The following is a 16,131-nucleotide window of genomic DNA, read 5'->3' on the forward strand; positions in this document are numbered from 1 at the left end:
GAAGTAGAATCACTGGGCCAAACAGGTGAATATTTTTAAGGCATGTGATGTAGGTTGTCATACTTTTCTGAAAGTACCCCGGTTGCATTGCCGCAGGCTACCTGAAGACTCGTTTGAAAGCACCCACACCGGTTGCCCATTGTCCCTTTATAAAATCCTGTCTCTGTTGGTAGATTAAATATGGTATCTTATTGTTGCAATGTTGTCTGTTAATGTTCTTTGCCTCCCCTCCCCCATGCCCTTATACTCAGTGTCTTTTAAAATCACTGTGAAATTTTAAAGTTTTTAAATTAATTCCTCCCTTCGCCTTTAATAAGGTTTCATTATTGTCATAACCTGTTGCTCTTTTTTTTTTAACATCTTTATTGGAGTCTAATTGCTTTACAATTGTGTGTTAGTTTCTGCTTTATAACAAAGTTGAATCAGCTATACATATACATATATCTCCATATCTCCTCCCTCTTGCGTCTCCCTCCCACACTCCCTCTTTTTTTTTTTTACACAACTTAAAATTTTTTATTTATTTATTTTTTTGGCTGCGTTGGGTCTTCGTTGCTGCGCGCGGGCTTTCTCTAGTTGTGGCGAGCGGGGGCTACTTTTCATTGCAGTGCACGGGCTTCTCATTGCGATGGCTTCTCTTGTTGCGGAGCTCGGGTTCTAGGCTCACGGGTTTCGGTAATTGTGGCGCACGGGCTCAGTAGTTGTGGCCCGCGGGCTTTAGAGCGCAGGCTCAGTAGTTGTCACGCTCGGGCTTAGTTGCTCTGCTGCATGTGGGATCTTCCCGGGCCAGGGCTTGAACTCGTGTCCCCTGCATTGGTAGGCGGATTCTTAACCACTGCGCCACCAGGGAAGCCATAACTTGTTGCTCTGAAAGGGGAAAAAAATGGGGAAACATTTTAATGTCTGAAGTTAATTTTTTTTTTAATTCCATTACCGTAAGTCACATAAAGTAAGCTCGCGTTCTTAGACGCGGCGTTAGTGGGGCACTGAGCAGCAGATCGTACTTAAGCGAGGGGCCCGAGTCCAGGCCGGCCGCCCTCAGGGTTCTGCCGCCGGGCCCTACTAATGAAACAGCACTCCTCCCACCCTGCCCGAGCGCTGGGGACCACGACAGTTGCGCCCCCGCGAGCCCTGCAGCCCGGCCAGGTATTCCCAGGGCACGCGCGCCATCCCAGCTCATCCAAGGCGCTTTCTGTGCCGGGCCCGGGGCTAACCAGAGGAATATCGCATCCACCCTCGGAGGAAGCCACATCCTTTTCCAAGGCCTCCGTCGTTGGGAAGGGTGCTCTCATCTGGAGAACTCTCTCCGCCGCCTTCCACCGCCTGGATGCGTTGCTGCAGCCCCACCGCCGCTTTGAGCATCGCGGTCGGGGCTTCCGGGTGCCCGCGGTTCAGCACCGCAGGCAGGGCGGGTCCACAGGCTTCAGTAACCGCCCCCGAAACCCCGCGGCCGCTTTAAAAGTCGTGGACGTGAGATTTCCCGCAAATCTGGAGACCTAGATGCAGGAATCAGAAACCCGAGGGACGCGGAGACCCCAGAGGGGCGGGAAGAAGCCAGGGATCCCTCCTCTCCAGCACCAGGCGCGGGAGGCCCCTGGGCGAGGGAGCGCGCCCGACGCCACCGCCCAAGACCCCTGCCCCCTGTGCCCCCTCTCCAAGGCTTTCTGTGTCACTTCCCGCCGTCCCCTCCCCGAGCTTCCTCGCCCCCGCCCCTGGCGATTATGCCTGGATTTCCTTTGTTCCCTCCACACCCTTGACCAGGGCTTCCCAATTCCCCTTCTTGACCTCGTCCCCTCCTCCCCGCGGCGCTCCCTCCTGGAGCTTTGCTTGTCCCCTCCCGGAGCTTCTCCGGTGCCCTCCCTACCCTCTCCGTGTTTCCCGTGTCCCCTCCCCGCCCCGCCCCCGTTTTTAAACCTGGCGCCGAGAGCGCGGGTAGGTGAGCGCCCTCGCCCGAGCGGTTAAAGGCGCGGCCGGTCGCCGGCGCCGCTGGAGGGGCGCGGGCTCCGAGGGCACCATGAGACCCGAGGCAGCGGCCGGAGCCCGGGAGGCACGGGGACGCGTCTCTCACTGCCCCGGGGACGGTCCACGGGGACCACCGCCGCCGCGCGGGCCCGAGAGGTGAGGGTGTCCCCGCGGCGCGTCGGTGCGGGGAGCGCAGGCAGGATACTCCGGCCGCGCTGAGTCCCCGAAGCCGGGCGGAGACCTGGAGCCCTGGAGCCCGACGCGACGCAGAGCAAGTTCCTTAGCCAGAGTCAGGGACGCAGAATCTTCTCGGCTCCAGAGCACAGTTCTGAAGTGCGGAGGCCCAGGAGGTGCCCGGCAATGGGCCAAACCTTCGGTTTCTAGATCTGAAACCCACCGGGCTGGGAGCGGAGAAGTCTTCGGGGGCCCCTCCGCGAACCCTTCAGGGGGTCGCGTCACGTTGACTGTCACACTCTTGGTGACATTCTTTGTTTGCCCTGTGCGTGGGGCTCAGCGTTCGCTGTCCCCGGGCACCAGCCTTTTTTAAGGTAGTAAAGTTAAAATCAAATTAGCAGGGGAGGTGTGGAAGGGTCTGGGTGGCCAGGCAGCCAGAGAGGAGGAACACATTCCCGCTTTTTGCATCGTAAAACTCTGTACACTCATCTCTGTGCAGTCAGAAATTAATGAGCAACAAAGTAGCCAGCTACCGCGGGGAGTCTGAATGGAAGAATCCTGCCAGGCTGGGAAGAGAAATTCCTCAAATAATGATGTGTATCATATTTGGGATTTCTCAAAAAGCCCAGTGAAGGCAGAGAACTGGGAATGTGGCAGGAGAAAAAAAAACGCAAATGGCACAGACTGAGAACTTGAGAGAACATTCTGGTGTGTCCAGTGACTCTTAGGCAGACATTAGAAATTATAAGAATGTTAACTCTTATGATCTAACTTTAAAAGCAGAAAATGCTGGGGTTCACTCTTGGTCCCTGTCCTTCCAGCCAAACACCATGGAGACCTTGGATCCTGACCCCCCAGGATGCTGACCCCACCAGAGCTGGAAGCCAGGTAAGGTTAAGTGTGGGCATTGTAGGTATCAACCAGTTCAGCCAGGAAGTGGCACCATCCCTAAAATAAAGGGACCATGAAAGGCCTCCTTGGCCAGTCCCTCCCTTGGTCATCTAATGCAGAAGTGCCTTGGGGTCTGGGGGTAGGAGCCTGGCCAGCTAGGTGTTGATCATATCTGAGTCATTCATATACAGATTGGCTCTTGCTTGCTTCTCCTTTCTTGAAAAGCAAAGCCACTATGGCAGAACTGTTTCAAGGGCATTATAAGAGATTTCTTCCATGTTGGGTTTTTTCTTCTTCTTTTATTTATTTATTGGCCGCACCTCGGGGCTTGAGGGATCTTAGTTCCCTGACCAGGGACTGAACCCCTCCCGGGCCACGGCAGTGAAAGTGGCGAGTCTTAACCACTGGGCCACCAGTGGAATTCCCCCATGTTGGGTTTTTTCCTGCTAACCGGCTGGTAGAAGAGAGGAGAAGTCTGTCTCGGTCCCCCTCACCTTAGAGAAAAGCTGAGTGTGCCATTAGCCCTGGGCTGGTGCCACAGAGCAAATACGGGCAGAGCCCTGTCTGGGGTGCCCAGAAGGTGTGGTTAAAAGTCCCCACCCGCCGCCTGGCCCTTTCTGAAGCTCTCTGGGCCCTGTGTGCAAGCACTCCTCGGGTAAGTCATGTTGTCTGAGCAGACACACTCCAGCTGAGGGCTTTGTGCGTGAAGATTAATCACCACCACTATTCTTTTGTCTCCTGCATTGGTAACTAAATTGTTTTATACTTACTGGAGTAATGACTTACTTTCATAGAATTTGCCTGTCCTTTGTTATATTTTAAAATATAAATTGATGACTTTTAAAATGCTGGAGTTAATTGGGCTGGGAAGGGCCATTAGGTTACACCTGCGGCATTGTGCAGTTATTTTTAGTATGATAAGAAACTCAGGTTCAGACCTTTCATGCATTTTGAAATTTAGACTCTTTTATTAAATTAGTCTGAATAATGAGAGTTTTAATTCGGTTACTATTATTTAAAGAGTGAAGCAAATCAAATTATATTAAATTAACGAGGAATATGATTTTTTAGCGCAAATTTTTCTTACATACAATATCTAAATAATGGGAAGTAATTCCTTCTTTTGCATTCAAACTTAAGTTCTTAAACATAAGATTTAAAAGGTGTTTGGGAGAAAAAATTATCCAATTTTCTTTTAAATGAAGTGTATGTATAGCCTCTCCGTTTTCAAGAATGAAAATACAGCACACTTTCTAATGTAAGGTAGTCTTTCCCCCCCCCCATTATTATGAGAAGGCCATTTGTGAGAAAAATGAAGATTACTCGCAGAAAAATGTTAAGCTATGGCAACTTTCTGTTGATCATCAGCGAGGCACAACGGATCAAGCAGTTGCGTTCATGGATTTGTTGGGGGGCCGGGGTGGAGAGTGGGTGTTCATGGGGGCTGTAGAGCTCGCTGCCCGGCTCCCCCTCTGGCCAGCTCTTTGCAGACCCCGATCTGCCGGGCAGAGCGGTCAGCAGCGGACGACTGCAGACCCGAAGTATCGCGCTCGGTTCCCCTGGGGAGGGCAGCCCGGCGCGGGGAGGGACGGCTTCTTGCTCAGCAGCGCCCTCTGCCGACAAAGCAGGAGAACTCCTCGGCTCCTGAGCTCTGTTGTGTATTTCTTGAGAAATGTCATTGGTCGGGAATGGTGTGGGTGAGGGGTGAGGGATTACTGCCTAGTGACCTGTACCACGATTGCAGGCGAGCAGATCACAGTTAGAATACAATCTAAATTCGAGGGAAAGTCTCAAGACCCTGTGTCCTGAGCAGTGGGGTCACCCTCGCTCATTTGGTTCCCCTGGCACCACCACTTGGGAGCTGTCTCCCTCCCGTGCCTGGGAAAAAATGAATGACAGCCCAAGCCTGCAAGGGAGACGATTTCTAGGGCATGTCAGGGACTGTGTTTTCCTGCTCGTCCTTCCATCTTCCAGGCTTCCTGCATCGTAGCTTTTTTTTTTTTAATTTAATTTTTTTATACAGCAGGTTCTTATTAGTCATGCATTTTATACACATCAGTGTATAAGTGTCAATCCCAATCTCCCAATTCATCCCACTACCACCACCCGGCCCCCCCTTCCCCCCCTCCCCCCCCCGCATCGTAGCTTTACCAGAGTCAGAGGCATGCATGGAGAGGACAGAGAGATCCTCACAAAAGTCTCTCTTGTATCTCTTCTTTCGCACAAACCACCCCCACCCCCTGCCTTTTTTTTTTTTCTTGGTAGAGACACTCGGAAACATGTATTCTGAGAGAATCAGAAGGTTTTGGTACAAATGCCATAAAAATGTGATGTGATACACACATCACGTGTGAGCCCCGCTGTGGCTAAACAATCACCCCCCTACCTCCCCCCCCCCCCCAATGCTCGGCGGCCTCTCACTGTCCCGGGGACCCTGTCAGGAGCTTCTGTGGGGCTCATGCATTGTTGGACGGGGTGTTCTTGTTTAACGTCCTTCAGCTAAAGCACAGTTATGTTCTTCAACAGCTCCCTGTCAGTGTGTCCTGAGGCCCCTCCCCCTCCCCCTCCCCCAAGGAAAGCTGTCACCTCTCTGGGTGCAAAGGGAAGGTGCTGTCTGTGGCACTTTGGTTTCGTAGCTGTTCAGCCCTGTCACACACCCCTTTGACACAGTGTGTACCTTGTATACATTTCTGTTACCCTGAATTATCGGAGTGTGATTATTTAGATGTTTAAGTCATCAGGATATTTGAGGTGTGAAGTTTTAAAATCTGTGTATGTTTGTGCGGTAAAGTTTATAGAGTTTATAAAAGTGTGCTATGTGTTTCCCAGAGTCTGGTTAGAATTAATCACTTAAAGGAAGCTATTTCTCCGTACTACCCACCACTGCCTTTAGGCATCCACCAAGGCTTGCATTGTCTATTATATCCTCTCCCATCACAGGGTGTAAAATTGCCACTGACAGCCCAGGATTGCTTATGGTGGTAGAGTGAGTCTGAGCAGTTAGAGATACTTTATAATTATGAACAGAGCTTAATACAGACGTGATTTCTTGGAGACCCCAAAGAGTGAACTTCATTATGGAAAAGATTTTGTTCCAAAGACCCTCATTCTTTCCCTTAGCTTACCATAACATATTATAAAAATAAGCCTGGTAAAATGTCAAGGTGCCTTATGGTTTGAGGTCTTACATTGAGATTTTTAATCCAGTCTGAGTTATTTTTTGTGTATGGTGTAAGATAGGGGCCCAGTTTCATTCTTTTGCATGTGGCTGTTCAGTTTTCTCAAGACCATTTTTTGAAGAGACTGTCCTTTCCCCATTGTATATTTTTGTCTCCCTTGTCATTAATTAATTGACAATATATATGCATGAGTTTATTTCTGGGCTCACTCTTCTGTTCCATTGATCTATGTGTCTGTATTTAGGCCAATACCATACTGTTTTGATTCCTATAGCTTTGTAATATAGTTTGAAATCAAGAAGTGCAATGCCTCAAGCTTCTCCTTCTTTCTCAAGATTGCTTTGGCTATTCAGGGCCCCCAGCAAGTGGTCTCCGCCCTTCTGGATGCTACCGAATGTCCTTGGAATCTGTCTTTCCTTTCCCTTCTGGTTGGTGTTACTTGAGTTCAAATCACCTCTTGTCAGGTGCCTCCAAGCCCTTAGCTCACCAGTCTATGCTATGCACTGCTCCCAGCAGCCACCATGATCCTTAAAATACAGATCTGGGGGCTTCCCTGGTGGCGCAGTGGTTGAGAATCTGCCTGCTAACGCAGGGGACACAGGTTTGAGCCCTGGTCTGGGAAGATCCCACATGCCACGGAGCAACTAGGTCTGTGAGCCACAACTACTGAGCCTGCGTGTCTGGAGCCTGTGCTCCGCAACAAGAGAGGCCATGATAGTGAGAGGCCCGCGCACCGTGATGAAGAGTGGCCCCCGCTTGCCGCAACTAGAGAAAGCCCTCACAGAAACGAAGACCCAACACAGCCAAAAATAAATTAAAAAAAAAAAAAATACAGATCTGATTGTTGAATTCCCAGCTCAAAATCAGTAATGGTCTTGAATCCTGTCTCCAGAATGAAACTTAGACTCAGTAGTGGGTATTCAAGTTGTTCAGTGTCTGGACTTAGCTTCCTGTTGAGCCCTTTTACCAATGCAGTCTCTCATTCATTCCACGCTGGGCTCCATCTTTCCACGCTGTGCTCTCTATTTTCCCGCCCCTCGGAATTTGATGCTCTGCTCCGCTAGGAATGGGCCTAGAACTGCATACCCAAGTGCCACTGATGTCCCTGCCAAGGCGCCCATGAACCCTTTCCTGATCCTCTTCCTTGCTTAGAATAGTTAGCGTCTTACTGTACGGTGCTTCGTAGTGTAGTTATTTGCCTCTATGTGTGTCTTTCCTCATTAGATTTAAAATGCATGAACTTGGGGACTGTGTCTGACTCGTCTTTCCACCTTGGGATCCCTCACAGTGCCTGGGATATCGTGACAACAGTAAGAGGAAGAGGAGCTTATCAAATACTGTTAAGGTGTTTAAACTATCTCTAAAATTGGAACTGATGCAAGTGCAGGCTACTTAGATTTTATTTTTAAAAACTTCAGGATGCTGCTTTCAGAGGCTTCTTGACTGTGTCTGTGTTTGTATGTGTCTGTCTTTACAGCTTGAGCCTGGGTGTGACCAACAAACCTTTGGATCGAAGGGGGCCTTTGGGTTTCAGCATCCTGTGAGGTAATATCTGACTTCACTGTAAGAAATGTATTATTTCCTTTTTTTTAATTATTATTTTTATTTTTATGTAACATTTCTAAAGGTTTAGAAGATATGATTTTAAAATGGGTGTATTTTATGGTTTTTATATTAATTGATACAAGCATAGCAAAATACTTATGTGTATAAATTATTTGGCCAGTATCCACTCACTTCATACCTTTAAGAAAGAGAATATAAGCTCATTTGCAATCATAATAATTAACTAGTTAATAACATAAAGCAAGCTAAAATAATTTTTAAAGAATGTTGACCTGAAAAAGTGTAATGATTCTCTGTGTAGGCGTTCCTATGTGGAGCAAATTAATGTGTGAATTACAATACAGTTTAAAAGTACACATGCGTATAATTATCCGCTAAAGATAATTTATAATTTTTGAAGATAAATCTATGACATTTCAGAATAATGTTTTTCAGTCCATAATAATCTTGAAAAAACGATTAAGGCTGCCTTCCACATAAGGCGCCCTCTGCCGGACTATATTATTTCCTTTAAATATAAGCATTAATCCACTTCAGTGTCTTCAAGTGTATACATTTTCCAAAAATGGAAAATAGGGCTTCCCTGGTGGCGCAGTGGTTGAGAATCTGCCTGCCAATGCAGGGGACACGGGTTCGAGCCCTGGTCTGGGAAGATCCCACATGCCGCGGAGCAACTGGGCCCGTGAGCCACAACTACTGAGCCTGCGTGTCTGGAGCCTGTGCTCCGCAACAAGAGAGGCCGCGATAGTGAGAGGCCCACGCACCGCGATGAAGAGTGGCCCCCTCTCGCCGCAACTAGAGAAAGCCCTCGCACAGAAACAAAGACCCAACTCAGCCAAAAATTAATTAATTAATTAATTAATTAAAAAGGAAAATAATTCAGTATATTCTCCAACATTATTTAGTTATGATTATCCCAAGGAACTTCAAGGATATTTTGTTGGATTTCTAGAATCTATTCATTTATTCATTCATTCAGTGTTTCATTTGCAAGTTGGAATTGGCCTCTTTTCTTTATACTTGTTTATACCTCTTTTTTATACCATCTTTTGCCTCGTGTTAAATTTAATTGCATATGAATTGTATATGCATATCAGCTTATTTACTTAGATATGTAGGTATATTTCTACTTTTCTCCCAGGATATAAGTTAATGTACTGCCTAGTGCCAAGTAGACTCCCTAAATGTAGATGTGAAGTAAATGAGGGACTTGATGGATACTGTACCACGGTTGGATCCTCTGGCCTCTGAGTAGTTCTTTCATGGTCCTGGTCTTGGCCGTGATCAGGACCCTCACTGCTGTATCCCTCTTTTTTGTTTGTTTGTTTTCTGGCCATGCCGCTCGGTTCCCTGACCAGGGATCGAACTTGTGTCCCCTGCACTGGAAGTGCGGAATCCTAACTACTGGACCACCAGGGAATTCCCTATATCCCTCTTACATTTCATCCACTTTGGGCAAGTGGTTCATGCACTGGACTTTTATTTGTTTCTCTATGTCTGTTTCTCTCCTATCTCTCTCAGCCTGTCTCTTTCCAGCTGTCATTTCCTTCACCAAAATAAACCTAGCCTACGCTGTCACCTCTCATCAGAGTATTTTTCCCCTGGTTGTCCTGGAAGACTAGAAGCTTTAATAAAACTCAAGGATACTAACGGCCAGAGATGAAAATTAGAGCCCCTCAAACTGATCTCAAAGAGTGATGTTTGGAAAAAGGAAGTTTTCCTAGTGTTTCACATCAGTGGTCTTCAATCCTCATGAAATCACTGGGGAAGCTTTACAAATACAGGTGGGAGGTGGGGCGGGGCGATTCCCCTGGGGGTGCTGGGGAAAAGCGCAGGTATCTGTATTTTTACAGGCTTCCCAGGGGACCCCAATGTGGGCTGGGGTTGGGAGCCACCCCCTCCTTCATGCCCCATGAGCCTTCACCTGCACACCTGCCCCTGGGCCTGCCTCACAGACTCTGCTGTGCCCCGACTTTTGATTCATTGAAAATGCAGTGACTGGTGATGTGTGATCTGCATCTGTGTAACTGTGCATTGCGGGCTGAATACACAACTTTATCTTTATTACAAAATTTTATCTTTTTATACACAAAAATGGGGAGAATGGTATAGTGAACCCCCATGTGTGTCACCAGCCTCAATAATTATCAGTGTTCTCAGGATCTGATCACGTTTGTCATCTCTCCCAAAGATTTGTTGTTGTTGTTAGAATATTTTAAAGCAAATCCCAGACATCCTACACACTCACTTGTAAATACTTCAGCATGACACCTAATTTTTAACATGGCCAACCACTAAACTATGCTGTCCTAGATTTACATAGATGTGCATTCTCTCTGTTGCAGAGTTTCTCAGTCTCGGCACTACTGATGCTTTGGACTGGCTAATTTTTAAAAATTGAAATATAGTTGACTGGAGTGGATGATTCTTTGCTGCGGGGCTGTCCTGGGCATTGTGGGGTGTTTAGCAGCACCCCTGGCTTCCACACACTAAATGACAGTAGCTGCCCTTCAGTTGGGACAACTAAAGTTGACTCCAAACATTGCTGAATGTCCCCTGGGGGTTGAGAACCATCATCTATTGGAAATCCTAGAAAGTTAAAAATTGCCCTACATTATTTATAGTAAGGTGTTTTCTCTCTCCCTTTTCTCCTCCATCCAAAAAGGGGAGAATGGAAATCAGTTTTGCAAACAATCAATGATCGATTGATAATCCCTCTCAGTTCCTTTATAAGACCACAGGGGAAAATGCAAACAATTAGTAAGTCAAAGCTATAAGAAGAGATTATGGGGACAGTTGGACATTTAAAATACTTTACATGTATAACTGGAATCCTAAATTCACAAAACCTGGATTTAGAGGTTCCAAATTCTATATATTCCTTTTCTTCCTTCTTTCCTTCCCTTCCCTCCCCCCGCCCCCGTTCTCTCTTTCTCCCTCTCCCTCTCTCTCTTCTAGAAAAATTGCCAGGGTTGCCATTTTCTATTCTGCCAAAGTGAGGGATGCACCCCTACAGGCGACGTTTACTATGGCAACCTTCAGAAAGATTAGCCACTTCTCTAGACCAGGGTTTCAGGGTCAAGTTTCCTCCAAAGTCATGACATTCCCTCTGCTTGGGGGGGTCAGGGGGGAGTGAGGCATCCCCTGAATAGGACATATATTATCCAGGGTGAATCAGGTCCTTTGTTTGATCAGAGAGAGCCTCTTAACCTTGGAACTCAATGTTTTACTATCCTTTTACCTTTGTGGAAGCACACCCTTCTCCCTGTGTTGGTCTAAATTGATTTGCTCACCCAGATTACAGCTCACTTCTGACCTAGTGTGGGGTTCACTACCAGGTCCCCCATCTGCCCACAGTTTTGCGTTCTGGTGACTTAAAAAAAAAACCCCACTGTGCACAGTGAAGGCAAAATCAGGAAGGAAGTTTGGGAGTTAGCTGCTTCTAGGGAATAGGATCCTCTAGATGCAGTTTAAGACTGTTTTCAGGTTGATTAATGGTGTATTTGTTTCTTAAATATTAGACTTTATTTACCCATTTCTAAGCGTCAAGAGTATCTGCAAAGTTCCGGGGAGAAGGTGCTGGCCAGCTTCCCCGTGCAAGCCACCATTCACTTCTACAACGATGAGTCCAATTCAGATGAGGAGCAGGACCAAGAAGTCCAGCCCTCCGACCTTCAGTGCCAGGAGGCGCAAGACGGCCCAGGAGGAAAGGGCAGAGACCAGCTGACAAACCCAGGATGGCACCCTGGAGGCTGCGGTGGCCTCGGTGGTAAGGGTCCGCTCCCCTACCCTGGCTCTCCAGAGGATGCTGGGTGCTCCACATCCAAGTAGTCTGTCTCTCCTGCACCAGACCCACCTCACATGCGCCCTGGGGACAACCCTTGGGGACAGCCGCACCAGGACACTTTGAGTTTCAACTGGGTGTACAAGGATTTGACTTTCTCTGGCCAGCACCCCACTCGTGGCAAGGACTCAGCTTTTACTCATCCTTCTCCTAGTGATTCTCTGTGCCTCATTTGTACCTTTGAGAAAGGATTCTAGGTCCAAGAGGTTTGCATCCACACGGGTTGTTATCAGGCGGGGCCAACTTTCAAAGCACGTTCAGCAATGTCACTGTGCTGATCAAACGACAAATTATTCCATATCGATTAATAACCCACCCACGCCTCTCACTTAACCTGAGACCCTTTATTTGGCTATTTCCACTTTTGTAAAAATGATTCAGGTATTGTCCGAGGTTGATGTGGTTGCTTAGTGACATTCTGAAAAAAAAGTTTATTTATAAAAAACACACAAACATACTGAATAATTTCCATAAAAGTAACAAAAATAAAAAGATAAGGATCTGGGATGGGGAACCATTCTGGATAAAAACATATATGATGCTTGTCTAAGCACTGTGTGTATGAATAGAGAGACGAGCTTTAACTCTTAGCTGGGGACTGCTTTGGGCTTATTACTTGACTAGAGTAACACTGTTTTCAATCAAAGTACCAAATGTAATATTATTTTCAGCTTTTTATATTTTGATGACCAAATGAGTGTATTTGTCAAGGTTTTTTACTTCATATTTTGCATGTTGTTGTCTTCCCAGTTTCTACTTGAAATAAATATTTTGAGAGACAAAATCGTTTGATAATCATCTTTTTGTTTGACATTTTAGATTCAATTAGTGCCTCCTTTAAAGTTTTTAAAAGTTTGTCAGGATTTTTCTATATTTAACTCTTTATATTTGTGTTTTTTTAAGAATGCAGAAAAAGTATAAAAATGAAAGCAAAATGGCCTATAAGCTCAATGCCCCGAAAAATCCATTAATATTAAAAAATAGGAGGGGGACTTCCCTGGTGGTCCAGTGGTTAAGAATCTGCCTTCCAATGCAGGGGGCCCAGGTTGGATCCTTGGTCAGGGAACTACAGTCCCACATGCCCTGGGGCAACTAAGCCCAGGAGCCACAACTACTGAGCCCAAGCACTGCAACAAAAGATCCTGCGTGCCGCAACTAAGACCTGGCAGAGCCAAAAATAAATAAATAAATATTTTTAAAAAAATAGGAGGGAATTCCCTGGCAGTCCAGTGGTTAGGAGTCAGCACTTTCACTGCCAAGGGCATGGGTTCAATCCCTGGTTGGGGAACTAAGATCCCACAAGCTGTGCACCGTGGCCAGAAAATAAAATAAAATAAAAAATAGGAGTAATACATGCAAATATTCCAACAACCCAAACATTATAGAAAAGTATTGATATGTATTGCAAAGTAGCCCTCTCCTGTCTTCCCCTTTCTCTGTCCAAAGGTAGCTGATATCAATATATTTTATAAAATATTTATTTATTTATTTATTTATTTATTTAAAAAAATAAATTTATTTATTATTTATTTTTGGCTGTGTTGGGTCTTTGTTGCTGCACACGGGCTTTCTCTAGTTGCGGCGAGCAGGGGCTACTCTTCGTTGTGGTGTGTGGGCTTCTCATTGCAGTGGCTTCTCTTGTGGAGCACGGGCTCTAGGCGTGTGGGCTTCAGTAGTTGTGGCACGTGGGCTTCAGTAGTTGTGGCTCATGGGCCCTAGAGCACAGGCTCAGTAGTTGTGGCGCACGAGCTTAGTTGCTCCGCGGCACGTGGGATCTTCCCGGGCCAGGGCCCGAACCTGTGTCCCTTGCATTGGCAGGCAGATTCTTAACCGCTGCACCACCAGGGAAGCCCCTTAAAAAATCTTTTTAGAGTATTTTCTTTTAACATTTTTTTCTTTAAAAAATTTTTCATATGTAGAAAACAAACTTATGGGGACTTCCCTGGTGGCGCAGTGGTTAAGAATCCGCCTGCCAGTGCAGGGGACACAGGTTTGAGCCCTGGTCTGGGAAGATCCCACATGCCGCGGAGCAACTAAGCCCGTGCGCCACAACTACTGAGCCCGACTACCTAGAGCCTGTGCTCTGCAACAAGAGAAGCCACTGCAGTGAGAAGCCCGCGCACCACAACAAAGAGTAGCCCCTGCTCGCCACAACTAGAGAAAGCCTGCTCACAGCAACGCAGACCCAATGCAGCCAAAATAAAAAAAAACAAAAAAACCACCCAAAAAACCAAACTTATGGTTACCAAATGAGTAAAGGCGGAGAGATAAATTAGGAGGTTGGGATTAACATATTCACCCTACTATGTATAAAATAGATAACCAACAAGGACCTACTGTATGGGTCAGGGAACTCTATTCAATATTTTGTAATAACCTATAAGGGAAAAGAATCTGAAAAAGAATGTATGTATGTATATATATATATATATAAATATATATATATATAATCATTTGCTGTACACCTGAAAATAACACATTGTAAATCACTGTAGTTCAACGAAAGAGAAAGAAAGGAAGAAACAGAAAGAAAGAAAGAGAAAGAAAGGAAGAAACAGAAAGAAAGAAAGAGAAAGAAAGAAGGAAGGAAAGGAAGGAAGAAAGAAACAGAAAGAAAGAAAGAGAAAGAAAGGAAGAAACAGAAAGAAAGAAAGAAAGAAAGAAAGAAAGAAAGAAAGAAAGAAAGAAAGAAAGAAAGGAAGGAGGGAAGTTATTTGTTCTTCATCCAGGTGTCCATGACTTGGACAGTAGGAGATGTCATCCATGGGACACATCACAGTGAACTTAAAGGAAAGGGATTGATCAATAAGTTTATTTGCATATTATTAACTGAGTAAAATTCACATTTGAGCAAAAAAATTTTTTTGTTTTTCTTTAAAAAATGTTTTTATTGTTTAATTGTATTGTTTCATTTATTGTTTAAAGTACCTTTTTCCAAACTTAAAAACAATTCTTACTGGGCCTGTTTCAGAAAGGATTTAAGATGGCCTCCTATTTTGCTGGATTTTTAACAAAAACACTAGGAGTATTACCCTTACTCTCCCTTCCTGTGATGCTTGGGATGGAACTTAAGTCATCACATTTGGCTTTGTTTTGCTTTCTTAATAAATCAGTTCTAATGAGAAAAAAGATCTGGCCCAATCACCAGTTTACCATGAAGAAACCAAACCTTGCCCACATGCTGATGGCACCAGAATTTTAAATGTGCTGCGTGGTAGACTTTCCTTAAATTACTTAGAATATGGCCAGCTTAATGCAAATAAGGAAAATGAGACCCTTTAGCCACGGTGGTGACGGCATCACAGGTCCTGTGAGAGAGGCATTTGTGACACGGGAGACGGTGCACGCGGGGCTCCTGTGTTCTTGCTGGTGACTGTGGTGATGTGGTTCTGCTGTGTAAGGTCTCACACCTGAGCGAGCTCCACACTTTTGATCATGTATCCCTATCATTGAAAAAATATTGAGGTGGGGGAGATAAATTAGGAGTTTGGGATTAACATATACACATTACTATACATAAAATAGGTAAACAACAAGGACCTACTGTATAGCACTATACTCAGTATCTTTTTTTTAATATATATATTTCTATATTTATTTATTTATTTACTTTTGGCTGCATTGGGTCTTCCTTGCTGCACGGGCTTTCTCTCTAGTTGCGGCGAGCGGGGGCTACTCTTCGTTGCGGTGCACAGGCTTCTCATTGCGGTGGCTTCTCTTGCTGCAGAGCACGGGCTCTAGGTGCGTGGGCTTCAGTAGCTGTGGCACATGGGTTCAGTAGTTGTGGCTTGCAGACTCTAGAGCACAGGCTCAGTAGTTGTGGCACATGGGCTTAGTCGCTCTACTGCATGTGGGATCTTCCTGGACCAGGGCTCGAACCCGTGTCCCCTGCATTAGCAGGCGGATTCTTAACCACTGCATCACCAGGGAAGACCCTATACTCAGTATCTTGTAATAACCTATAATGGAAAAGAATCTGCAAAAGAAATCTATATCTATATCTATATATCTATATCTGAATCACTTTGCTGTACACCTGAAACTAACACATTGTAAGTTAACTGTACTTCAATGAAAAAGTAAAAATAAATAAAATATAAGAACAAGAACTAAAAGCAAAAAAAAAAAAAGAATTGAGCCTGCACCCGAACACGTATTCACTTATAAACTCTACCTTATGTTGAGTCATTTGAAATTGCTGATGTTCCATTGTTCTGACCTACAAAAATAGCAATTTCATATGATCACATACTATCAGACTAATAGTTTTACACATTATAAGATATACACACTACATATTTTAAAGGATAATATACATATCAAATAATCATTGTAAACATAATTTTAATTAATTTTAAATATTTTTGCTCTCATGTATTTATTATATATTAAATATAATTTAATATTTAAGTTATCTCACAGAGAAGCATAGAGTCACATGAAAGAGACACATCATGCACTTAATAAATCACAATATTTGTTTTCAGTCCCATCTGCCCATTTTGCAGAAGATTT

At 45.2% G+C, this 16,131-nt stretch overlaps 1 protein-coding gene across 1 annotated transcript; it reads left to right on the forward strand.

Annotated features, from left to right (window-relative positions):
* The first annotated feature begins 2,007 nt into the window (after window positions 1-2,007).
* On the forward strand, window positions 2,008-12,387 carry RIPPLY3 (ripply transcriptional repressor 3). The gene is made up of 4 exons (XM_036849556.1): window positions 2,008-2,118; window positions 2,958-3,024; window positions 7,684-7,751; window positions 11,294-12,387. Exons 1-4 carry the CDS (start codon window positions 2,015-2,017, stop codon window positions 11,601-11,603), a joined length of 549 nt encoding a protein of 182 aa, XP_036705451.1. The 5' UTR covers window positions 2,008-2,014; the 3' UTR covers window positions 11,604-12,387.
* The last annotated feature ends 3,744 nt before the right edge of the window (window positions 12,388-16,131 follow it).

Source organism: Balaenoptera musculus, chromosome 4 (genome assembly GCF_009873245.2).
Source record: "Balaenoptera musculus isolate JJ_BM4_2016_0621 chromosome 4, mBalMus1.pri.v3, whole genome shotgun sequence".
Taxonomy (NCBI): Eukaryota; Metazoa; Chordata; class Mammalia; order Artiodactyla; family Balaenopteridae; genus Balaenoptera; species Balaenoptera musculus.